At 55.8% G+C, this 24,593-nt stretch overlaps 1 protein-coding gene across 9 annotated transcripts in view; it reads left to right on the forward strand.

Annotated features, from left to right (window-relative positions):
• The first annotated feature begins 5,245 nt into the window (after positions 1–5,245).
• Positions 5,246–24,593, forward strand: part of FBXL18 (F-box and leucine rich repeat protein 18) — a 31,347-nt gene continuing 11,999 nt past the window's right edge. For 2 of the 9 annotated variants that reach the window (XM_061153719.1, XM_061153721.1), the window contains exons 1-4: positions 5,248–5,613; positions 11,412–11,627; positions 15,058–16,595; positions 19,596–19,814. In XM_061153719.1, coding sequence (XP_061009702.1) covers positions 5,596–5,613; positions 11,412–11,627; positions 15,058–16,595; positions 19,596–19,814 — 1,991 coding nt within the window. In that variant the 5' untranslated portion in view covers positions 5,248–5,595. Of the gene's footprint in view, positions 5,614–5,714; positions 5,964–11,411; positions 11,628–15,057; positions 16,596–17,007; positions 17,099–19,595; positions 19,815–20,103; positions 20,616–24,593 lie in introns of those variants that run through there. The other 7 variants (XM_061153720.1, XM_061153714.1, XM_061153718.1 and 4 more) reach the window with 7 other exon arrangements.

The raw sequence follows: 24,593 nt of genomic DNA on the forward strand, positions 1-24,593 counted from the left end.
GGCTGCAGTGGAGAAGAAACCAGCTGTGTTTCCTACCCTCATGAGGCGCCCTGTTCACTGGGGAAGACAGAATAAATAAGAATGTATCATGCCCAGTGGCAATAAGAAGAAAAAAGTGCAGAGGTTGAGAGTGATGAAGACCACAGGGTCGGTCAGGGAAGATGAGGGCCATTCATCACGTCCATATATCCAAGCTCATCAAAGCTAAAAAAAAAAATAACAGGTAACAAAAGCAGCAGTCATCATTTTGCCTTTTCCCAACAACAAATAAATAATAAAGGACTATAAACCTGGTTGATGGTGGGGTGGGAGTAGCCATGGCTCTTGAATAGGAGGTTTCTTCAGACGGCTTCTTGTGGGAGGGGGGTGTGAGCTGGCCAGGAGTCACTTGGGGAGGTGGAGTGTGGGTGTGCACGTCTCAGGCAGTGGCCCTGATTGAGTGAGGCCAGACGCCCGTGGATGAATGGGAGGGTGGCTGGGGCCATGTGTCTTTTCTATGTGGCCCTGGAGAATTGTGTTACTGTCTACATGCCCATCTGAGAAATGGGAATGTCAGTAACAGCAGGAAGGGTGCTTGTGAGCAGGTGCCCCCTCAGTCTTCCCCTTTGAAAGGAGACACATGTTTGACCCTGCAGGGGCTGCCCCTTCCCTCCAGGGCCCACTGCTGTGCTGATCATCCGGGTTAAGCCAGAGGGTGCTGATTGCCTCCCACCTTCCTCCTATACCCATTATACAGATTAGAAAACAGTCTCAGCGAGGCCAGGTACACCGGCTCCAGGTCACCCACCTTATGAGTAAGGACGCTGGAACTTGACCCTGACATCTGGGAAGCCTGAGAGATCAACAGGCCGGACAAGGCAAGGTTCAGCCCCCACACGGCTGTCTTCTTGTACAGACCTTGGGCTTCTCTTCTCTGACCCCGGAGTCTCCGCCCTGCTTTCCCAGGGGGCTGGCTCCCCCGTGAGGCTGCTCTGAACACCAGAGCTTCACCTTCTTAAGAAACCGAAACCATCTCTCGCTGCCCAGAACGTCCCTCCTCTCAGAAGCACCCTCTGCCAGGAGGGAACTGCACCCCAGCAGGTGTCCTGAGGGGAGGGGAGTCTCGGCAAGTGCAGAGGCTCAGAGTCTCAGGTCACTGCCTTCATCCCGATGTGCCTTCTTGGAGCCCAGCGGTGAGGGAGGTTCACATGCCCCTGGTGACATTGTTGGAGACCAGTCATCTTCTTTGGGGGGAACTGAGGCCGTGGGCAGCTCTACGGGGCCAGTGGCAGGTAGTTCGAGTCACCCAAGGGACCCAGGGACTGGGATCATTCAGAGTCCCTGCCAGTGGTTGACGCCTTCATTCACTCCTTCGCCTTATTCATCATTCAACTTGTATTTCGAGCACTGACACAGTTCCGGAGGAAGGGGTATTCAGCAGTGATATCCTGACATTGTCCCTGCCCTCAGAGGGCTTCCAGTCTTGCCCCACTGTCCCCGAGGGGGCCTTGAGCCACAGGTGGCTATTTACATTTAAACAAATTACAATTGTGGGCTTTCCTGGTGGCTCAGTGGTAAAGAATCTGCCTGCCCGATGCAGGAGATGTGGGTTCGATCCCTGCTCCAGGGAGATCCCCTGGAGAAGGAAATGGCAATCCACTGCAGTATTGTTAGCTGGAGAATCCCATGGACAGAGAAGCCCGGCGTGCTACAGTCCATGGGGTGGCAAAGAGTTGGACGTGACTTAGCGACTGAACAACAAAATTACAATCAAGAATTTAGTTTATCAGTTGCACAAGTGACAGTTCAAGTGTCCCCTGGACAGCACAGGTATGGAACATTCTCCTCCTTACAGAAAGTTCTAGTGGATGGCACTGGCCTTGTGGGAGGAGAGATGTGGACCAAAAACTCACACTGATGGTTCTTTAATTATCCACTGGGATAAATGCCTTCAAGGAATGCTTGGAAGGATACTGACGGAGGAGAACAGGACTGCTTTCTGCGGAAAGGATTTTGGGAGGATAATGAAACAGAGCCAGAGCTGGAGTGAAAGCTGCCCAACAGAGGGGGCAGCACGGGCAGAGACAGAGAGAGGGTCTTCAGGAGTGAGAAGGTCAGATACACATATTTCAAAAATAAGAGACTTTAATTTGTAGAGCAGTTTTAGGTTCGCAGGAAAACTGAGCGGAAGCCATTCCCCATATACCCGCTGCTTGCATAGCCTCCACCATCAACATCCCCAGCAGGACTGCGCCTTTGTTACCACTGATGAGCCTACACTGATTCATCATATCACCCATACTTTACATTTGGGTTCACTCTCAGTTTACCTGGTATGGGTTTGGACAGACGTCCACCATTACAGTATCATACAGAGTAGTTTCCTGCCCTAAAAATCCTCTGTGCTCTGCCTATTCCTCCCTCTTCTGGTCCCCCTAACTCCTGGCAATTCTTGATCTTTTCATTGTCTCCACAACTTCTGCCTTTTCCAGAATGTCATGTCATGGGAATCATACAGTATGTAGCCTTTTCAGATTGACTTCTTTCACTCAGTAATATGCTTTTAAATTTCTTCCACGTCTTTTCACAGCTTAATAGCTCATTTTGTTCTTTTTTTTTTTCAGATTTTTTTTGATGTGTATATACTGCTTTGTTTAGTTTTGGCTGCACTGGGTCTGCATTGCAGCATCGGGGCTTTCTCTGGTTGCAGACAGCGGGGGCTCCTCTCTAGTTGCACAGGCGTCTCACGGTGGGGACTCCCCTGTGGCTGAGCTCTAGGTCCATGGGCTTCAGTAGTTGCGGCTCGAGGGATCTAGAGCACAGGCCGAGTAGCTGTGGAGCTTGGGCTGAGTTGCTCTGCTGCACGTGCGATCTTCCCGGATCAGGGATCAAATCCATGTTCCCTGCGTTGGCAGGCGAATTCTTATCCATTGGGCCACAAGGGAAATCCCAATAGCTCATTTCTTTTTAGTGTTGAATAATATCCCATGGTTTCGATGGACTGTGCTCATTTATCCGTTCACCTACACTTCTCGGCAGATGCTATTGAGGGAAGTGTCACCCAAACCCAGAAAGGCCTGTGACAGCGCAGAAGTGGTGAGGCGTTGGAGCTGGCCCCTATTCCCGTCTCCTTAAGCCCCACACTCAGTGATTTCCAGCTCAAGTGTTCCTTGGAATTGGGGATCCCAGGACACATGGAGTCCCTTCCTCACTAGGCTGTGTAAGAACTACGATGGTTCCAGCTTATAAGTACTGAATGGCTCCTCTCTGCTGGACACGTACTTGTACAATCGCATTTGATTCATCATTGATTTGACAATGCTGATGGAGGGCCTGCTGCTGCCCTGCCCTGTCCAGGGGTGCAGAGCAGTAAACACACCGCACAGCGAGAAACAAACCTGATTCTGCTCCTGAGGGAAGAAAAGGAAGGGGCGTGGCAGTCAGGAGGATCTGGGCCTCTGTGAAACTCCCCCACATGCCTGCCTGAGTCAGAGTTGAGCTCCACTATGGAGGCTTGCATAGTTAAACAATGAGGACTCCATTAACATGTGTGTCTGGAGTGGTACCTAAAGGCTGACCAAACCATGAGCTCTTTGAGGCACCGACTGTGCCTGTCCCCATGGAGGTCTGCCCTCAGAGCGCTCTCCGTCCTAACTGGATACTAACTGGCTCAACCTGGTGAGGTGGGAGGGAAATGACACCCAGAGAGGACTTGATATGAAACTTGATGTACTGGGTTGAATAGTGTATCCCGAAGGTTCAGGTTCACCTGGAATCGCAGAATGTGACCTTATTTGGAAACAAGGTCTCAGCAGATGTCATTAGTTAAGATGAAGTCATGCTGGCCTAAGGTGGATCTTAACTCCAGCATGACTGGTGTCTTTATAAGAAAATGAGAGGGAATTCCCTGAATTCCCTGGCAGTCCGGTGCTTAGGACTCCACACTTTCACTGCTGAGGATGCAGGTTCCATCCCTGATGAGGTAAATAGGATCCCACAAGCTGTTCAGTGAGGCCCTCGCGCCCCCCACGCCCCTGCAAAATATAAATAATAAATAAATAAAAGCAGATACATACACACACTCACATACACAGAGGCAAAGAGGGAAGATGGCCCCAGAGGCAGCACTTGGTATATGTGGCTACAGGCCAAGGAACTCCAAGAATTGCTGGTATGTGAGTGCTACGCTGCTTCAGTCGTGTCCGACTCTTTGTGACCTTATGGACTCTAGCTCACCAGGCTCTCCTGTCCATGGAATTCTCCAGGTAAGAATACTGGAGTGGTTGCCTTGCCCTCCTCCGAGGGGATCTTCCGTACCCAGGGATTGAACCTGCATCTTCTGCAGGTTCTGAATTACAGGCAGATTCTTTACTGCTGAGCCATCCAGGAAGCCCAAGGATTGCTGGCAACTCCCCACAACATAAAAGGATCAAGGAAGGATTCTTCCCTTGGGCCTTTGGAAGGAGTATGGTCCAGTCAACATTTGCATTTCTGACGTCTAGCCCCTAGAAGTGTGAGAAGATGAATTTCTGTTGTTGAAGCCACTCAGCTGGCTGTATTCTGACATCCTCCTCCCAAGAAACACATTTGCTTCGAGTCACCCAGGAGGAAGTCGGAACGAGCACTCAAATCCAGTTCTTTCTGTCCAGAGGATTTTTAGCACAGGCTCTAGACACAGGGCTTCAGGAGCTGCAGCACGCCAGCTCAGCAGTTTCAGCTCCCGGGCTCCGCAGCAGTATCACTAATTGTGGGACACAGGCGTTGCTGCTCTGCTCCACGACACGTGGGATCTTCCCAAGCCAGGTGCCAGGTTTCAGCTGTGTCCCCTTCATTTGCAGGCGGATTCTTACCCACTTGTACCACTGTGGGAGTCCAACAAATGATTTTTAAATGCAAAACGTTACGAGTGAGAGCATATCATCTATACATTAACTTACCCAGAAAATATTTATTCAGTGCTTATGTCAGGGAGTGCGTCTAGTTTATTGGGGTAGGACAGGAGAAAAAAAAAAAGATACAGTAGATCAGATGGTGAGAAGAATTATGGAGAAAAATTGCGCAGGATAAGGACAAGTTTAGGTGTGCGTTCGGGAGGATGGGGAGGAGGTAATTCTATTCTCTGGGGAGAGTGTGTGTGTGTGTGTGTGTGTGTGTGTGTGTGTGTGTGTGTGTGCGCGCGCCTGTGCGTGTTAACCGGCTCTCTGACAGGTGGTTTCTTAACACTACAGACACCAAGAACAGCGAATGCAAAGGCCTAGAGACAAAAGAGTGCTCGACCGGCAAGAGGGGCCCGCACGGCTGCAAAGGGGCGTGCAGTGCGCAGAAGAGCTGGAGATGAGGCCGGAGAGCAGGCGCGGGTCGGCTTGGCCTCGCGGGCTGAACCCGCGCCCTAGCGAGGCCTTTCCTGCGTGCCGCATCCAACATGGCGGCCACATGGAACCCGCCCGCGGGCGAGCGGAAGTGCGTATCGGCGGGCGCCGGAAGTGGCAGATGGACCCGCCCCCTGCTCGGGTCTCTGTGGAGCCGCGGACGCGCCGGCTTTGAGCATCCCTGGCCAGCCAGGCGGGAGGCCCTGGAGCTCTGGCTCTGGAGGCAGCGGCTCGGCCCGCCCTCGACATGGCCAGCTCTGGAGAGGTACGGCCGGCGCCTCTCTCCGCTCTCCTCCCTGTCCGGCGGCTTTGGCCCCCGCTCGGTCCTCCCCGCCCCCCCGACTTCGGTTCCCCTGCGTCCTTTCCGTTTCGTTCCCTGTCCCGCTCCATCCTGCCCGTCCTGACCTCGGTTGGCTCTGTGCTTCCCAGCCGGGCCCCCAACCGCGGCCCCGGGCGGTCCTTCACACTCCGACCCTGACGTCGGCCTGGCTTGGTCCTTCCTGTCCCGACCCTGGCCTTGGCCTCGCCGGTCCTTCCCATCCGGTCCCTGGCCTTACCCGTTGCCTCATCCGTGACCCGTCCCGCCTCCTAGGACCTCACACTGTATCTGAAGATGTAAGCTCTCTCAACCTTCGGTTTTACGTCCCTTTCCCAGTCCCTCATCCTGATGGGCAGACCTCTCCCCGCTCCCTGCTTTCCCAGAGTTTCCAGCTCCTCTGCGCCTCCCCGGCCTTTCCCCCCTGCCCCGGGCCTTGGCTCAGCCCTTGGAGCTCTGAGACGTTCCTCCTCCCTGCCCGCTTCCCATCCTATTCTCTGTCCCTGAATGTTCAGTTTCAGCCCAGCCCACTTTTCTCTGTGCCTGCTTGTTGTGTGACTTGTGGGGGGCGGGGGGTAGTGGAGGAAAAGCCATTTCACCTGGGGGCCTTATGACTTAACTCTGAATGTTCCACAAATCTGGGTCCGACAGAGAATCCCGCCGAGTTCCTGTAATGTGGTGGAAGGTATTTTCTCTGTAGACCAGGGAATAGGGGATCTGGACTCTTACTAGGGCTTTCCCATTCGTTGCTTCCTCCCTACTTTTATGTATACTTTGTGTGCATCTGTATTTATGGCTTTCGTCTGGCACCTGCAACCACTGAGTGAACTTCCTGAGTCTTATGGGCTTGTTTGTGCTCTGGGGAACTGGAGGGGATGGGGCATGGGTACGTGGAAGGTGGCTAGGGTTACTGATAGCTCTTCGAGTGAATTTGGGTCAGAAGTGGCCCCTAGATTGAGAGGGAGGCTGTGTGCCACATCCCCCCCAACACACACACACACAAACACACACTGGTGGTAGCATTGAAGGGCCAGAGAGTACCAGCTCCCCGAGGAAGCATCATGGGGGTAGACTGGCTGTGTTAGCAGAGTCTGGTTAGTTGCATGTCCTTAATGTGTGTGTGTGGGGGGGGGGTGGAGGGTGTCTGCTACTGTGGTCTTTTGTGGTCCTGGTGCAAAGACCCCTCTGTTCCTTGAAGTACATGTTGGGGAGCTGCCCAGTGAAGCCTCTTGTCACATCATGAACATCTCTTGACTTGAGAAGAGAGAGGGGAGTCTTGTTCTCTCCTGGATGTGGAGATAAGGTCCCTTTCTCTGTGCTGTGCTTAGTCGCTCAGTCATGTCCAACTCTTTGTGACCCCATGGACTGTGGCCCACCTGGCTCCTTCTCCAGGCAACAATAGCAGAGTGGGTTGCCATGCCATCCTCCAGGGGATCTTCCTGACCCAGGGATTGAACTCAGGTCTCCCACATTGCAGGTGGGTTCTTTACCATCTGAGCTACCAGGGAGGCCCCTTTCTCTGGGTGGATCTAATGATTGATTGATTGGTTGAGCTATAGTTTGCATACCATAAAATTTATAAACTTTTAAAATATGTCTTTATTTTTATTTTTTGGCTGCTCTGTACAGCATGTGAAATCTTAGTGCCCTGACCAGGGTTTGAACCTACATACCCCTCAGTGCAAACACAGAGTCCTAACCACCGGACTGCCAGGAAAGTCCTTAAAACTTACACTTTTCCAGTGTATATTGCAGTGATTTAAAAAAAAAATGTACTCAGAAGGTTGTGCCATCATCCCCACTATCTGATTCCAGAATGGGGCGGTCTGATTTTGAGAGTCCTTGCTGGGTTTGAAATGCAGATGTCCTCCTGTGCTTCTGAGGAGCTGGGCTCTGCACTTTGAATAGCTCTTCGAAAGATTCTGAAGCAGTGGTTCACTGACGCCCAGTTCAGTGCCTCTTTCCATTGGGCATTAAAAGGTGATCCCTGTTCATGAGCTGTTCCTGGCCAAGTGAGGAGACAGGCAGGTAACAGCAGTACAACCACCTGATGAGGCCGGAGGGGAGGAGGGTGGCTGGGGCAGGAGGGGGTGAGTTAAGTGTGTCTGGGGTGCTGGAAGGGCTTCCTGGGGAGGGAGCCTTTGAGCTGAGGTTTCCAGAGTAGCAGTTTCCCTTCTGTGTTGGGGACATCGTCGAGGGGAGGGAGCAGCTGTGCCAAGGCTTGGAGGTCTGACTGCTGGGTATCGGGGGACATTCTGGAAATTGCCAACTAGAGAAGCAAAGACTTACAAAGAGGGGCAGTGGGGCTTGCCTGGTGGTCCAGTGGCTGACCCTGCACTCCCAAGGCAGGGGGCCCAGGTTCAGGCCCGGGTCAGGGAACTAAGACCCCCCACATGCTAAGAATTTAATAATAAATAAATAAATAAACTAAGAAAAAAAAAAAAAAAAGGCGATGTGAGAATCATCCCTTCAGGTCGCTACTTTGATTATTAAACAGAATTATAGAGTTCCACATACTTGCAGAAGAATGTTGTAGTGAACTTCCCTCTATGTACTCATCGCCCAGTTTTTAAAAAATTCTTATTGGAGTGTAGTTGGTTTAAACTGTTGTGTTAGTTTCAAGTGTAGAGCAAGGTGAATCAGTTATATGTATACACATACCACTCTTTTTCAGGTTCTTTTCCCATATAGGTGATTACAGAGTGTTGAGTAGAGTTGCCTGTGCTTCATCGCCCAGTTTTAATAGTTAACACAGGACTGGTCTTGGTTCGTCTCTGACCCTCCCACCCCTTCTTTGCCCCTTGGGTTATTTAGAGCACATCACAGACATCTCCTCAGTTGATCTCTGAACCCTGCGATTTCTTTGGGTGCCTGACTATAAACAGTCAGACAGTGAACATCCTAGAAGGGGATTTTTTTACGGGGCCAGTACCTAGGTTTCAGCTTAATTTGGCTTAACTTTTTAAAAAAATTGTTTAATATTACACATTCTGAAAAAGAACGTAGCACAGTTTATCGAATAAACTCTTTGAAGCCCCCATTCTTGAAATTGTTTTCAGCGTGTCGTCTGGTGCTAGCTGATTCCTAAGTGTTCCTGATAAGGATCACCTGGCCCTGAGCAGGGATTTCCGGACACCCCAGGAAGCCGCTGGCTGGACGGTGCCAGAAGCCCCTGCAGCCCTTTTCCGGTGGCGGAGGGCGGGGCGGTCGGGGTTCAGCCAATCAGGCCCTGTCTTGCGTATCCTTGCCCTCTGAGCTCGGGTTACTTATCTGACTTTTTTTTAAGGATGGAGGATGGGGCTGCCTCAGTTTCCCGTGCTGAGAACACATTCTCCGGAGAGAGAGAGGGAAGCGCGAACCGGTGTATTTGGGTGTGCGTGGACGTGGGCCTTGTGCGGCCCACGTTTTTATTTGGCGAATGAAGAGACGAGAGGCCTCCTGTCTTCCTCCTGGTGGGGCCGCCTGTGAGCCTCCGCAGAGCCTTTTCTGGGGGGCTGGGGGGTGCCTCGGCTCCAAGGAGAAGACTACTGGTTCAAACCCTGCAGGACTGGGCCTCCTACCAGCATGGGCCTTCGGGAGACCAGGGGGAACCGATCTGCCCTGCTTCCTGGGCAGCTGCTCCTCACACAGGCCCGCCGCCCCGAAAGCCCGTGCCTGCCTGGGGTGGAGCGTGGGACGCTGGCCTCGGGACAGCCCTGGGGGGCGCAGCACGTGGAGAACACGGTCTCGCAGCATGTGCTGGGACTGGACGGAGGAAGACGCAGCTCAAGTCCTGCTTTGTTGTGTGTTTTTGTTTTCTTTTTTTAAAAATTATTGTAATTTCTGGGTGGTAGCCTAACTGCGGAAATTATATAATGCTGGTGTTCCTGAGAGTGTTTTCCCCTGTGTTCTCTTTGCTCTGCAGCGGCATTTTTACTTTGATAAATCTGCGAATTGCGGGGGGAGGTCAGAAGGGGTTAGCTTGGGGTTGCTCGGGGGAATCGAGGCCCAGCCCTTCCCTTTTGTCCCCAGGAGCCCGGCACACCGAGCTCGCCTGATGATCGCCGCTGGTTCCACCCGCTCTCGGGAGATGGAATCCCTCGGTCTAGGGAAAATCCCATGGATGGAGGAACCTGGTAGGCTACAGTCCATGGGGTCGCAAAGAGTCGGACACGACTGAGCGAGTATCTGTATCTGTATGTAGGGTGGGGTCTGGGAATCTGATTTTTAACAGATGTGCCTGGGCGATCCCAGATAACTGGACCTGGGAAATTTCTCAGGAAAGTAATGTATGGTTCGAAAGGCTGGACCCAGGATATAGCGACCCAGGGCAGCTTGTGGACTCGGGCCTGATGGCCGCCTGCTGCCCTGGTAAAGGTGGGAGGAAGGAAAGAGGGAAGAGAAGGCAAACCTGGCTGCCGCCTCTCAGGAGGACGGGAAAGTGGGAGGGGCCGGTGCTGGTAGGTAGGCAGGGTACGTTCAAACCTTTCCTGCCCTGGCGAGGGCTTGACTTGATGCAGAGGCCAGAGGGGCGTCGCAGTAAGAGCTCCCAGGAATCCCCTGGTGCCTGCGTGGGGTGCGCAGAGGGGCCCTTCCTCCCGGACTTAACGGTTGCCATGGCAGCAGCACGGCTTTCCAAGCCTTGACGCTTCCATCCTTGGCAAGTATTACCAGCGAAGAAGCAGGCTGGAGAAGGTGGGGCTGGTAGACAGAATCACTGGACAAGCCGGTAGAAATAGTTCTGGGTACTCTACTGCGAATGTCAGAGGCGCCCCCCTCAGGTCGGCAAGAGGCAAGTGGGTCCCTTCTGGAAGTGTTGGAAAGATACAGGGACGCCTCCCTCCCACCCCCCCACCCCCCCCACACACCCCCCGGCACGCCCCTCAATGGGCTCTTCCTAGAGAATCCCAGTTCCTTGATTTCAGTGGCCTTGATTTCAGGGATTTCCTGTCACACTAACAGAGGCCTAGTCCCTCTCCCTCTTGGTTGTACAAGGCACTGATCAGTAAGATGGGAAGCCCACATTTGGGCAGAAAATCTTCTGTTGATGTTTGCAAAAAGAAAATGAAACAGTAAGACGTGTGGACATCTTACTGGAAATTCCAACACGGGTTTCTAGCAGAAGTGGAGAGAAGCTGCGTTGCCTCCATTGCTTTTTATGAATCTTTTAAGATTTTAGAATGGCATTGGTCTGGTCGGTGCTGCTTCTTAATTATGAGGGCTTCATCATTTCGTTCTCTCATTTTACTGGTCCTTAACAACAGTGCTGAGAGGTGCCCATCTGGCACTGTTCTGAGGAGCTGATACACAGTAACTACTTAACCCATCACAGTGATCCTGGGAGGTGAAGACCAGGTATCATTGTTTCTGGATGGAATTCACCTGCCCAAGGGTTTTAACACTGACATTCGGGGCTAAGGAGGGGAAACGGCAGCTTTCACAAAAGACAGCCTCGGCTGATGGTCGTGAGTTGAGTCGGAAACCTGCCAGACTTGGCTGAGGAACTTCGGTAGAAGAAAAATCTCTCTTAAATTAAAAAAAAAAAAAAAAAAAATTGAAATTTCACTTTGACTCTGTTACGTCCCAAGAGAGATGAGATCCTGGTGTGTGGATTGGCAAGGGCGCTTTTGGAGACTGTCAGGGGCTCTCGCTCTGTTGTTAAGAGTTTTGGTAACAGCGCCTCTTCCCCATGGGCCAAGGTAAGGACTTCCCTTGGCTGAGGGCCGCCCTTGGGGATCCCGTGGAAATTTGGTGCCCCTTATTTTCAGGACACGTGCGATGACAGCGACGCGCCCCCCGCGGCGGCCCCGGTGGCAGCCAGCGCCCACCTGCTGGGCTTCTCCGACGAGATCCTCCTGCACATCCTGAGTCACGTACCCAGCACGGACCTGGTGCTGAATGTCCGGCGCACCTGCCGGAAGCTCGCGGCGCTGTGCCTGGACAAGAGCCTCACCCACACGGTGCTGCTGCAGAAGGACTATGAGGTGAGGGGCCCGGGGGCGGCGCCCGGCATGGGGCAGAGCTGGGGAACAGCCGAGGTGCCCCGCTGAGGCCTGGGGTGCCTGCAGGGATGACGAAAGCTGGGGGCCCAGGGACCAGTGGTTGGGACCGCGCCTTCCAGTGCAGGGGATGTGGGTTCAGTCCTTGGTGGGGGAGCTGAGAGCCCACCTGCCTCACAGTGAAAGAACCAGAACATAAACACCCCGGGGCAATATTGTAACACATGCAATAAAGACTTTTCCAAGACTTCTAGGCCCCGGGCCTGGAGTATTAGCCACCTGGGCCAGGGTGTAGGCGAGGTGGGTGTCGTTCTGGGAGGGTCTTAGGTCCTGGCACCAGGCCAGGGGGGAAACCAATTTCCAGGTCGAGAGGTACCCAGGAGCGGACCTGCAGATCCAGGAGAGGTCCTGGGCTCTCCTGTGAAGTTGAGCACAGTCAGAGACACCACCTCGGCCCGCCAGCCGCAGCTGGGAGTCCAGGTTGCCTGCATCCTCACCAGTGCTTGATGCTGTTAGTCTTCCTGGTGGCAGCCATTCTGATGTACGGGAGCTGGTATCTCATTGTGGGTTTAGCTTGGTTTCCTGGTGAAGGACGCTGTCACATACTTTCATCAGGTGCAAGGGCGATTTGTGTATCAAAAGTGTCTGTGCAAGGCTCTTGCCCACTCATTATTGTCTTTTTTTTAGTGAGTTTTGGGAGTTCTGTGTATGTTCTGGTACAAGTCCTTGGTCAGACATATTGTGAATGTTTTTTCATAGTCTATGGCTTGCCGTTTCATTTTATTAGCAGTGTCTTTTGAGGAGTGTAAATTTTTCATTTTTGTTGTTAATTCAGTCGGTAAGTTGTGTCCCACCTCTTTGCAGTCCCATGGACTGCAGCACACCAGGCTTCCCTGTCCTTCACTATCTCCTGGAGTTTGCTTAAATGCACGTCCATTGAGTCGGTGAGGCCAGTCTTTTGAAGAGTATAAGGTTTTCATTTTGCTGATGTCCAGTTGAATTTTTGAGTTCCTGCTTTTTGTATTCTGTTGAAAAAATCTTTGTGAAAGCTGAGGTCATGAAGATTTCCTGCTGCTGTCTTCTTTCTTCTTTTCATCTAACGTTATATTACTTTCAGGTATACACTGCCACGGTTTGCTATTTGTATGCAGTGGGGAATGATCATGTTGAACAGTTGTTACCTTACGGAGGTATAATTTTTTTTCTTGTGACGAGAACTTTTAAGATCTTCTCTTGCAACTTTCAAAGAGGCAGCGTGTTTGCATCTCTGTGATAATAATGTGGGGTTATTAACTACAGTCCCTGTGCTCTACTTCACACCCCCAGGACTTATTTTATAACTGGAAGTTTGTGCCTTTTGATTATCCTCTCCCTCCAAATCACCAATCTGTTCCCTGTATCTATGAGCTTGATTTTAAAATTTCCTCTTTCTTATGGAAGTCTAGTTGACTTACGCTATTATATCAGTTTCAGGTGTACAACATAATGATTTGATATTTTTATAGATTACACACCATAGAAAGTTATTATAATATTATTGATTATATTCCTGTACTGTAAGAGGTTTTTTCTTTTAGTTCCACATGTGAGATCTTACACTGTTTGTCTTTCTCTTACTTAATTCACTTAGTGTAATTACTTAATTCACTTAGTGTAACGCCCTTAAGGTCCATCCATGTTGTTGCAAATGGCAAGACTTTCTTCTTTTATTTTTTTATGACTGAGAAATACCACATGGTGTGTATGTATTTCAATCACATCTTCTCTTTCCATTCATCTACTGATGGACGCTTAAGTTGTTTCCATGCCTTGGCTGTTGTAAATAACACTGTTGTGAACATGGGGGTGCAGATAATCTTTTTGAGTTAGTGTTCTTGGCTTTTTTTGGGTAAATACCCAGAAATGGAATTGCTAAATCATTTGGTAGTTCTGTTTTTAATATTTTGAGAAGCCTCCATGCTGTTTTCCATGGTGGTTGCATCAATTTACATTCCCACCAACAGTGTCCAAGGGCTCCCTTTTTACCACATCCTGGTCAACGCTTGTTATTTTGGTCTTCTTGATGATGGCCATTCTGACAGGTGTGAGGAGGTTTTTTAAATTTAATTTTTATTTATTTATTTTTTGGCTGTGCAGTGCAGCATGCAGGGTCTTAGTTCCCTGACCAGCAATCGCTCCCTGCACTGGGGTCTTAGCTACTGGACCACCAGGGAAGGCCTTGTCTGGAGCGTTTAGAATGTGTCTTTCACCTGTGCGGTTCTGGGTACGGACATCGCTCTAGAGAAGTGATCACGTGCACGAGCCTTACATACAGAGACGCTCGATGCTGTGTTGTCGGAAGGCCTTGGTGGCCGCTGGGCCCACAACTGGATATACTATGGCTCCCTGACCGTCCAGGATTTTGAGGAACATGTAACCATGTGAACATACACGTGATGTAAAAGAAAGCAAGAGCCAAAGCCTGCTTTCCGGACACGATTCCACTGTGTGATTTGAAAAAACCCACATAACATGAAACTTCCCTTCCTAGCTATTTTAAGCGTACCATTCCGTTGGCCCTAAGTACATTCACAGGATTACACAACCGTCTTCACTCTTCCTGAAAGTCTTTTTAATCGTCTTAAGCAGAAGTATTGGAACTATTAGGCAATAACTCCCATTCCCCTTTCCCCAGGCCTCTGGTAACCTCTGTTCAACTTTCTCTTTCTGATCTTGCCTTTTCTGGATCTCTCACATCAGTGGGATAGGATGGCATGTGATCTTTATGACGGGCTTCTTGGAGCATTGCGTCCTCAGGGCTCGGCCCGTGGTGTCGCAGCATCCGAGCTTCACCATCCCTCCCCATGCTGAGCAGAATCGCGCTGCGTGGACAGACCCCACTGCCTTATCTGTTCAGTGGTCAATGGACAACTTGGGTTGCTGCCATTTTGTTCTTGATTTATTTATGTATTTATTTTCCATTTATTTTTATTAGTTGGAGGCTAATTACTTTACAGTATTGTAGTGGCTTTTGCCATACATTGACATGAATCAGCCATGGATTTACATGTGTTCCCCATCCCGATCCTGGGTTGCTACCATTTTTTTGATTGTTGTGGATGGTGCTGCCGTGAGCCAGGGTCTGCTGTTGGTCCAAGCCCCTGCTTTCAGTCCTCCTGTGCACACCTGACCGTGGACTTGTGGGTCACAGGGTGACTCTGGCTTTTTGGGGGATCCACCAGACTTTTCCTCAGGGGCTGCCCCAGTTTCCCCTCCCGCTGGCTGGGGCTCTGGCTGCCAGGGGGAGGTGAGTGTGCGGGGAGGGATGAGACGGCTCCCTGACTGTCACGGGGGAGGGTGCAGTCTAGGGGGGTGAGGACGGAGGCGACGCTAGTGCCTTCAGCCCCTCTCTGTCCCCTCTCCCCGCCATCCGCAGGCCAGCGAGGACAAGGTGAAGCAGCTGGTGAAGGAGATCGGCCGGGACATGCAGCAGCTCAGCATGGCCGGCTGCTACTGGCTGTCGGGCGCCACGGTGGAGCACGTGGCCCGCTGCCGCGGGCTGGTGCGCGTCAACCTGTCGGGCTGCCCGCTGACCTCCCTGCGCCTCTCCAAGGTGCTGTCGGCCCTGCCGCACCTGCGCTCCCTGGCCATCGACGTGAGCCCCGGCTTCGACGCCAGCCAGCTGAGCGGCGAGTGCAAGGCCACGCTGAGCCGCGTGCGGGAGCTCAAGCAGACGCTGTACACGCCCTCCTACGGCGTGGTGCCCTGCTGCACCAGCCTCGAGAAGCTGCTGCTCTACTTCGAGATCCTGGACCGCACGCGGGAGGGCGCTGTGCTCTCGGGCCAGCTCATGGTGGGCCAGAGCAACGTGCCGCACTACCAGCACCTGCGCGTCTTCTACGCCCGCCTGGCCCCCGGCCACATCAACCAGGAGGTGGTGCGCCTCTACCTGGCCGTGCTCAGCGACCGCACGCCCGAGAACCTGCACGCCTTCCTCATCTCCGTGCCCGGCAGCTTCGCCGAGAGCGGGGCCACCCGGAACCTGCTGGAGTCCATGGCCCGCAACGTGGCGCTGGACGCCCTGCAGCTGCCCAAGTCCTGGCTCAACGGCTCGGCCCTGCTGCAGCACATGAAGTTCAGCAGCCCCTTCTACTTCAGCTTCAGCCGCTGCGCCCTGTCCGGCGGCCATCTCCTGCAGCGCGTCATCGACGGCGGCAGGGACCTCCGGAGCCTGGCCGGCCTGAACCTCAGCGGCTGCGCGCACTGCCTGGCACCTGACTGCCTGCTCCGCAAGGCGGAGGACGACATCGACCCCGCCATCCTGGAGGCGCTGGTGGCGGCCTGCCCCAACCTGCGGCACCTCAACCTGTCGGCCGCCCACCACCACAGCCCCGAGGGCCCGGGCCAGCACCTGTGCCAGCTGCTGGCCCGGCTGCCCCGCCTGCGCTCCCTGTCGCTGCCCGTCTGCGCCGTGGCCGACTCCCCGCCGCGGGCCGACCGTGCGCCCGTCCCGCCCGCCATGCGTGCGGTGCCCCGGGGCTTCGGCAAGAAGGTCCGCATCGGCGTGCCGTCTGTCTCCTTCCCCGGGCCGGCAGGCCCCCAGCCGTCCTCGGTATTCTGGTCGCTGCTGAAGAACGTGCCCTTCCTGGACCGCCTCGAGCTGATCGGCTCCAACTTCTCATCTGCCATGCCGCGCAATGAGCCCGCCATCCGCAACTCCCTGCCGCCCTGCAGCCGGGCGCAGAACGTCGGGGACGCGGAGGTGGCCGCCATCAGCCAGCTGGCCTTCCTGAGGCACCTGACGCTGGCCCAGCTGCCCAGCATCCTGACGGGCTCGGGGCTGGTGAGCATCGGCCTGCAGTGCCAGCAGCTGCAGTCGCTCTCGCTCGCCCACCTGGGCCTGATGGGCAACGTGGTCTACATGTCTGGCCTCTCAGACATGCTGAAGCACTGCAAGCGGCTGAAGGACCTCAGGTGAGGGGGCCCGGCCGCCCCTCCACGGCCCCTGTGGGTCCTTCCGCAGTCTCCAGGGCACAGAGCGAAGTGCAGAGTGCAGCCTTGAGTTCAGCAAGCCTTTACATTTCTGCCGCGTGCCTGCCTGCCAAGACGGAGGGTGCAGGCCTGAGAGTCTCGAGGGTGGGGGGCTTGACCAGGGACTGACGGTGTGTAGTGGGGGGCATGGGGGTGGGGGGCTGGAGCGACAGCGGTTGGTGGCATCCCGGCAGAGCGCACAGGGGCCGTGCTCCTGAGCCCAGTCTGGGACATCGCTCTCGTCGCTGGCTGTTTGAGTGCCTGCGTTCCAGGGGCTCGGGCGCCAGTCAGAGGGGGACCTGAGAGGTGGGCAGGCACTGGGGGGTGGGGCCTGAGCCCCTGTCTGTGCCCACAGAGCCTCACGGAGCGAGCTGTGGAGGGCGGAAGGGCGAGGGACCACGGGGGAACACACGCAAACACACCGCCCCAGGACACAGCCAGTCATGGCAAGTGCCTCTTTCTCCTCTGCCCTGGGGCCCTGGCCGCAGACACTGGTCACTCGCACCAGGTGAGCTCAGCTCTGGTGCTGGCCACCCGCAGGTGGAGTGCATGGGCCCCCCCACGCCCCCCACGCCTGCCATGAACACCTGTAACGGGAGTCTGTGGGGACAGACCTGGAGGTGGCGGGCACGTTAGGAAAAGAGAAAAGTGTTGAGAAGTCTGTGTGTACCGCGTGCTCTCCCCTCTGCCGCTTGAGCAGCGAGATCCCCAGTGGGAAGCGAGGGCCCGCATCGCCACCTAGTGACCGAGGCGCTGCAGCATGTCCTTCACCGGGCATGGCCATCCTGCAGGCGGCTGGGGCTGGGGCGGGGGGTGATTGCAGCCCAGCAGTCCTGGGTCAGGGCTTGTCTCCCAGCTCGAGTGTTCCCACTTTCAGCAGCCCTGCCCCGGGGGGGCTTCCTTCCTACTGGACCCGGAGGGAACGTGAGGCCTGTCAGAATCATGCCCAGAGGGACCTCCCGTTCCCCACGGTTTTAGGAGCCCAGGAGACCTGCTTACATGTGATTAAAGCCCCCAGCTCCCTGCTGCATTTCGTTTCAGGGCCTGGTGGCTCCCACGTGGGACGGCTCTGAACAGACATCCCATCACCTCAGACCTGATTTTAAAATCCCTTCCCCTGCTGTGCCTTGCCCGTGTCCCTGGGCATCAGGAGGCTGAGTGTGGGCCCTCAGGCTCTTGTCTGGGGAAGGGGAAGACAGCCCCTTCCCCACGCCTGCCTCACCCAGGGCGTCACTGCATTCAGAGTCCTCAGGCTCTCCTGACGCCTGGAGGCTTTCTGCCCCCAGCACAGGCCCACCGCCTCTGCAGGGAGTCGGCTCGGGGTTCATGCTGCTTGTCCTGGAAGCTTCTCCTTCGATGACGAGAGCCCACAGCTGCAGACCAGCTTCTTGGGGGCGGCCTAGGAAGGCTCTCACTCAGCCTCAGTTTACCTTTCGGGGTTCCCTGTGGGTCTCACATGTTGATGGAGGTCTTGCTGGCCTCCCAGGCCCACCGAGAGCATCAGTGTCTGTTCCAGGAGTTACACTGGAGTTGTTACTGGAGTTGTGCTGGGGGTGGTTTGTGCAGCGTCTGGGCCTTGGAGGTGGGGGCGGCTGGACCCAGGGGGCTCAGGACTGTGTCACCCCAGGTGTGGTGGTGTCCCCACAGTGTGGGTGTGGCCTGGTGGGGGGCTGTCCTGTGCCTTCCTCCCGACCGTCGTGTTCACAGGGAGCGTGAGGGCCCACGGCGCCCCGCACGATGGCCATCAGAGGCCTGGGTGGCTGGTTGAGAGGGAGCCTTGCCTGGTGCCCACTCGCCGCCCACTTGGTCAGTCATCGGGGTCAGACGCAGCTCCCTGAACTGTAGCTTCCTCCAGATGTGCCCAAATCTCCATTACTCTGTGAAGCCTTTCTCGCCTGCTGCAGCGCCTGTGCGCCCTCTGCCCGCTCTGGGCGGATGTCTCTGGCCCCCCTCTCCCTCTTGTGTTGCCAGCTTTGAAGTGGCTTGGGCCAGGTGACCGGGGACTCCCCCAGCAGTCAGAGCAAGCTGTCAAAGCTCAGATGACAGCCAAGCATGTCTGAGAAGTACCTCTGGGGCCTGGTGCTGATCTCCAAGAATAACCCTTATTAACAGATTTCCTTGTGAGAAGGTTTCGGGTGGACTGGATCCACACCGACCTCTGTCCATGAGGCTGTCTCGGTCTTCCTGTGTGATTTACCAGGAAACAGTCTCAAGCTCTGCTTGTGCCCCAGCTCCCTGCCCCAGGCTTCTGGGCCAGTGTCCTGGGGCTGCCCTGACAAACGACCACCAGCTGGGAGGCCCAGGACAACAGGGTCGTCGTCTCGCGCCGTCAGGAGGCCGGGAGTCCCAGGTCAAGGTGGGTGGGAGCCTGTGCCAGGCCTGTCGGGCCTCTGGTGGCCGTGGGCAGTGTGAGCATTTAGGGTCGTGGACGTGTCCCTGCAGTGCATCCTAGCACAGGGCCAGCTCCCTGTGCTGTCACGTGGCTTCTGAGGAACCGGCCATTGGACCAGCTCCTGCCCCAGTCCTGCGTGCCCTCATCTTAAGTCCTTTGCGTCTGCAAAGACCCTGCTTCCAAACAAGGGCCCTCCCCACCACCGCCCCGTGCAGGTCCTGAGGGGTGGGGCTGCAGACGTCTTCTGGGGGCTTAGTTCAGCTGGCTCCTGCTCCCCTCATCCTCCCGGCTCTCAGGGGCTCTGAGAAGGCGGTGTAGCCAGCAGAGCGAGCCTGCTGCGTCTGTGGACAGCTGGTTGTGTCCGGCCTGTGGGCTCTCCCCCAGATCAGGATCACCAAGGAAGACCCTGGGGGTCTGAGTCCTCCCGTGGCGCCCCCGGGGGGCTGTGGTGTGGCCGGGCCTTGGGGGTGGCCGGCCCGGGCCCCCGGACAGGAGCCCCGCTCCACGCACACCCATCGCCCGCCGTCTCACGCCGTGTCCTCTCCCCGCAGGCTGGAGCAGCCCTACTTCAGCGCCAACGCCCAGTTCTTCCAGGCGCTGAGCCAGTGCTCCGCGCTGCAGCGCCTCTGCCTGGTGTCGCGCAGCGGGACCCTGCAGCCCGAGGCCGTGCTGGCCTTCATGGCGCGCTGCCTGCGCGTGGTGGTGTGCCACCTGTTCACCGGCGAGTCCCTCGGCACCTGCCGCAGCCTGCAGCAGGCCCTCCTCCGCAGGTGAGTGGGCGGCCCCTCGCCGCGGCAGGACCCTCCTCCCCGTTTCCCGGCACGTCCTTCTTCTGCACGGGTTCGCTTCAGAGCCCCTGTCACGCCTGGTGGGCCATCTTCTGGAGAGCGCTGGGCCGGCCGAGTGCCTGGGGGACCCAGGGGAGGCTGCTTCCAGCCCTGCCTCACGAGGACCTCTGCCCCCTTCTTTCCTGGGAGCCTCCACCTCGAGCAGCAGAGGCCTGGCTCTTGTCCCCATGCTGTTTGCTCACTTGTCCTCATTCCCCCCCCCACCCCCCAGTGTGCAGGTTCCTAGAAGCGACAGTCAGGCCGTGTCCAGGAAGTGGCCTGGTTGCTTGCTCTCCCGCATGGCCATCCCAAGCCTAAGCTTCCCTGTGGGTAGGAGAGCCCTTGGCCCACAGCCTTGCCCATGCGAGATGCCGCCAGACTCTCCCGGGGCTCCTGGGTGAGCCTGTCCTCCCACCGTGTGAGTCCATGTGGCATGTTTCCAGGAAGCATCGTTTCGTTTGTCCGTTGCCCGGTCATGTCTTCTTGTCTGAGCTCAATTCGCCTCATTCCTGGGGGACCCTACTGTGGGGTTCCTTCAAGGAGTGGCGGGTGCTTGGGACCAGTGAGCCCATACTGCAGTCGCCGTGCCAGCACCTGTCGTGGGCCCACCTCTCCGCTGCTGGCTTTCCCTGCCATCTGTGTTCACTGTGGATTCAGGTTACGGCTGTGGGTCCAACAACCTCCCCTACTGACCCTCCTATGCCCTAAGCGTCCTCTTAAATCTGCCACTTGTCCTGGCCCCTGGTCCAAGAACCCAGGCAGCAAAGCCTCTTGGTTGGTGTATAAAACGCAGCTCCATGGGCTTTGAATGATAGCTGCAGGGAATCTCCGGGGCAACTGCCAGACGTGAACCTGACCCCTGCGTGCCCAGAAAGTTCCGAGACTGCTGTAAACGCTGCTCCCCTGGGTGTTACCTGAGCACATGGCAGATACCTTTGGCCAAGTGAGCATGTGGTCGGTCTAGCAGGAGATGGTGAACTTGGCTTCGCCTACGATTTGTAGGGAAGCAGTTAAGTGAAGAGATGTCTGCAGGGTCCAGTCTGGCAGGACACTCCAGATCCTGTGACCTCTCACCTATGCCCTCCGGAAGCTCTTTGTGGCACTCCGGAAGTTCTCTGTAGTGCTCTGGAAGTTTTTTAGCACTCCGGAAGTTCTCCTGGTCTCCGGGGTCCTCTCTGAAGGCCAATTATGTCAAGTGCAGAGATCCCTCTGGGGCTTCTAAGCCTTCCAGCGCACACTGGAGAAGTCAGGGCTGGGGGTGGAACCTAAGTCTCAGAGAGGTTGATCGCTGTTCCTTCTGATGGCTGTGCGCCTGCCCGCCAGGCCTGCTGAAGCCCTTCCAGATGCTAGGTTTTTTTTAATAAGTGTGCTAAGTTGCTTCAGTTGTGTCCGACTGCGTGTGACCCTATGGCCCGTAGCCTGCCAGGCTCCTCTGTTCATGGGGTTCTCCAGGCAAGAATAATACTGAAGTGGGTTTCATGCTCTCCTCGAGGGGATCTTTCCGACCCAGAGAAAATGGTATTTTTAAAAGATCTTTAAATACACCTGAACTAAAGTTTATGATTTTAATTGTTTCACAGTGTGCAGTTACTGGCACTGAGCACGTTCACAAAGGGACCTCGTTCTACTTTTGTTTCTGTGAGCTGTTACAGACGTCTTTTCACTCTTCCATTTTCCGTGTCTCTGCACTTTGTTCAGATCTAGGAGCAGCAGGTGTTTGGGGGGCTGTAGGTAAGGGCGGAGAGCTCACAAGATTCTGCCTCCTTGTGGGTCTGTGTGTCCTCCTTACCCATCCGGGCCTTTGCAGAACATGTGCGGTGTGTACACACCAGGCCGTGTCCTTCCCCAGCGGGTCCTGGAGTTTGACAACCGGTCCAGCAGGAACATAGATCAGCACTGAGGACTGGAGTGCGGGCCTGGAGCAGCCCTTCCTGGGGAGGTGGGGGTCTGCCCTGAGCGGGTCCCCAGGGGCGTCAAGCGCTTAGACCCCCTGGGGAGGAAACGTGGTGTTGCAGCCGTGCCCCTGGTGGCCGTCGAGTGTGGCCCCGGGGGTCCCAGCCACCCTCTCCCAGATCTCCATGTCCCGCGGATGGGGGAACATGACAGGGAGGAGGCCAGGCTGGTCACAGAATAACAGACGTGCCATCGGCCAGGGGGTCTCCGGAGTCACAGGGCTCAGGCCGCCCCACCACACGGTCCTCGTGGGGCCGCCAGCCCTTGCAGTTTGCTGTCGCCTCTCTCAGGAGAAATCCTAGCAGAGGTTCTCTCCTCCCTGCTGTTCAGGGTCTTTCTAAAAACTGAGACTGTGGATCAAGCTGTTTTCAGGTGGACGCTCCCCTTGGCTCCCCCGCCAGAGTGGCCTGCGGTTCTAGGACGGAGTCGTCATGCTGTTTTGTGCTGATCTTGTTGAGTTACCGCTGCATCAGGGGTGCCTTTCTGTGTCGTTAAAGCTGTCCCTTTAATACCGTGTGGCACCCGTCACAGGACGTTGTGGTGCCTCGGCCTGGCCTTCACAGCTGACTCTGCGCTTGTGATGTCCGCTTCTCTCGGGCCTGGGCTTTTCCTGCCCCTGGGAGCCTGGAGAAAGGCCGGGTGTTGTGGAGGGGACACTCCCCACTCACCATTGTGTCTCCACCCTCGTTTAGGGCCCTGGGGGCACGGTATTTGAGACCAGGCCTGAGGCCAACGTTGGCTGGGTGGACTTCCCGGGCGCAGGCTGGGGCCATGGTGGGGACCCGCCGAGCGCCTGGTGCCCGGAGCCCCGTGCGTGCCGGAGCGTGGCCCCCCGTGGGCTCCTCCTGCCGGGTCCCGCCTCTGTGGTTCCCGCCGCCCCAGAGCCCCAGCATAGGTGGGGAGACCAAGGCTCCAAGAGGCGGTGGAGGTGTAGCGGGACCCGCGCTGGAAGGACGCGTCTGTGTTCCCGCAAGGCCTCTGCTGCGGGGCCCGGGGTCCCAGCTGTGCTTCTGCGAGGCGCCCAGCAGGTGGTGCCGTGGCTCAGGGGGATGACGCCGGCTTCAGGCATCACGGCAGGACGCCTTCTGCCGGGACCGACCAGGAGGGGCTGGTGTTGTCATCACCTTTTCTCACGCGGTTCCCTGCTTCAAGCTCAGAGAGTTACTGAAGCACCTGCCCGCTCACCTGTGTGCCTCTGAGGTCCAGCAGTTACAATTCCAGACTTTCACTGCCACGGCTGGGGTTCCATCCCTCATCGGGGAACTGAGATCCCACAAACCACCTAGTGCAGCCAAAACAACAAAATAAGGCAAAACAAAATGAAAAATCATGTAGAGAAAATGACCTGCCAGCCCTGTTACAGGCAGAGATCTGAGTGTCCTGGCCGCCTGCCTGCACAGCAGAGGGGACAGGCCCAGACACAACCTTCACACCCAGCAGGCGTCCGGGGGCGCAGGACAAAGAGAGGACCCAGCTCCCCCTGTGAGAAAGGCAGGAAGAGCTCTGCTTCTGGAAAGTGCAGGGGCGGGCCGTGGTCCGCTCTGATAAGGGTGGTGGTGACTTCCTGGAGGGGGGTGGCTGCAGAGTCTCATGTGGGCGCCTGCGGCACGTTGGTGTAACCCTTTCCACCCCTTCAGGCAAAGCCCACTCGTGTTAGTGGAGGGAGGAGACCACCTGTTGCCGGAGGCGGGTGGGCCAGCTCTGTGGAGGCTGGACTCACATCCTTGACCCCGCCAAGCTGCAGGCTCCAGTCCTGCAGATGGGCTTGAGGCAGGGTTTACACCAAGCTCTCCCTGGTGGTGGCGGCGCTGTTTGTTTCAGCAGAAGATGGAACACAACCCAAGAGCAAATCAGTAGGAGTTGTTTAGTCTGTCAGTCGTGCTTGACTCGTTTGCGACCCCGTGGACTGTAGCCCTCCAGGCTCCTCCGTCCATGGGATTCTCCAGGCAAGAGTACTGGAGTGAGTTGCCGTTTCCTGCTCCAGGGGATCTTTCTGACCCAGGGATTGAACACACATCTCCTGCATTGCAGGTGGATTCTTTACCCCTGAGCCACGTGGGAAGCCCCCCATCTGTAGGAGGCTGGGAAGTAAATCATGATGCGTCCAGCCAATGTAATGAAATACAGCCTATAAAAGACTTGGGGTCACCCCAGGGAGTCTTTCAAGGTGTGTGTCAAACAAAGGCAAGGCCGTTCTGTGTTTCCCTCTGGTGCCTCTCTGAGGTGCTCCTTGAAGGCCGTGAGAAGTCTGCGGTGTTGGGCCTGGAGGTGTCTTTGTTGGGGGGAAGGGGAGGCGCCCCAGGGGTGCCCCATACTAGCTGCTCTGTGTTCTGCATCGCCCTGGCCTTCCCCCTTCAGGCCGTTCTGGTGACAGAGCCTCACGCCGAGTTACTGGCTCCAGGGGCCCAAGCCCACGGGTTTACAATCCTGTCCTTCCGCCTGGGAGGGGGGCATGTGAGCCCCGACATGGAGGGTCTGTCCCTCCCCGCTCCTCTGCACGAGGGTGGATCCAGGCTGCCCCAAGCGGCCCTGGGGGTCCTCACAGGTTTGGCAGGGAGCTCGGAGGGCACACCCCACACATCTGCCCCGAGTGTGTCTTGAGTTCTGAGAATCTTTAGTAACTGATTTATTCTTGACCACCGCCCACCTCCCTGCTTTCTTGAAAATCCCTATTACAGCAAGAGTGGCTTTTATAAAGGTCTTACGACTGGCTTTTCTATAAGACCTTCACCTGGGGGACTGGGGACTGAGGTTGTCAACTTTCATTTT

Source organism: Dama dama, chromosome 10 (genome assembly GCF_033118175.1).
Source record: "Dama dama isolate Ldn47 chromosome 10, ASM3311817v1, whole genome shotgun sequence".
NCBI classification, from domain to species: domain Eukaryota; kingdom Metazoa; phylum Chordata; class Mammalia; order Artiodactyla; family Cervidae; genus Dama; species Dama dama.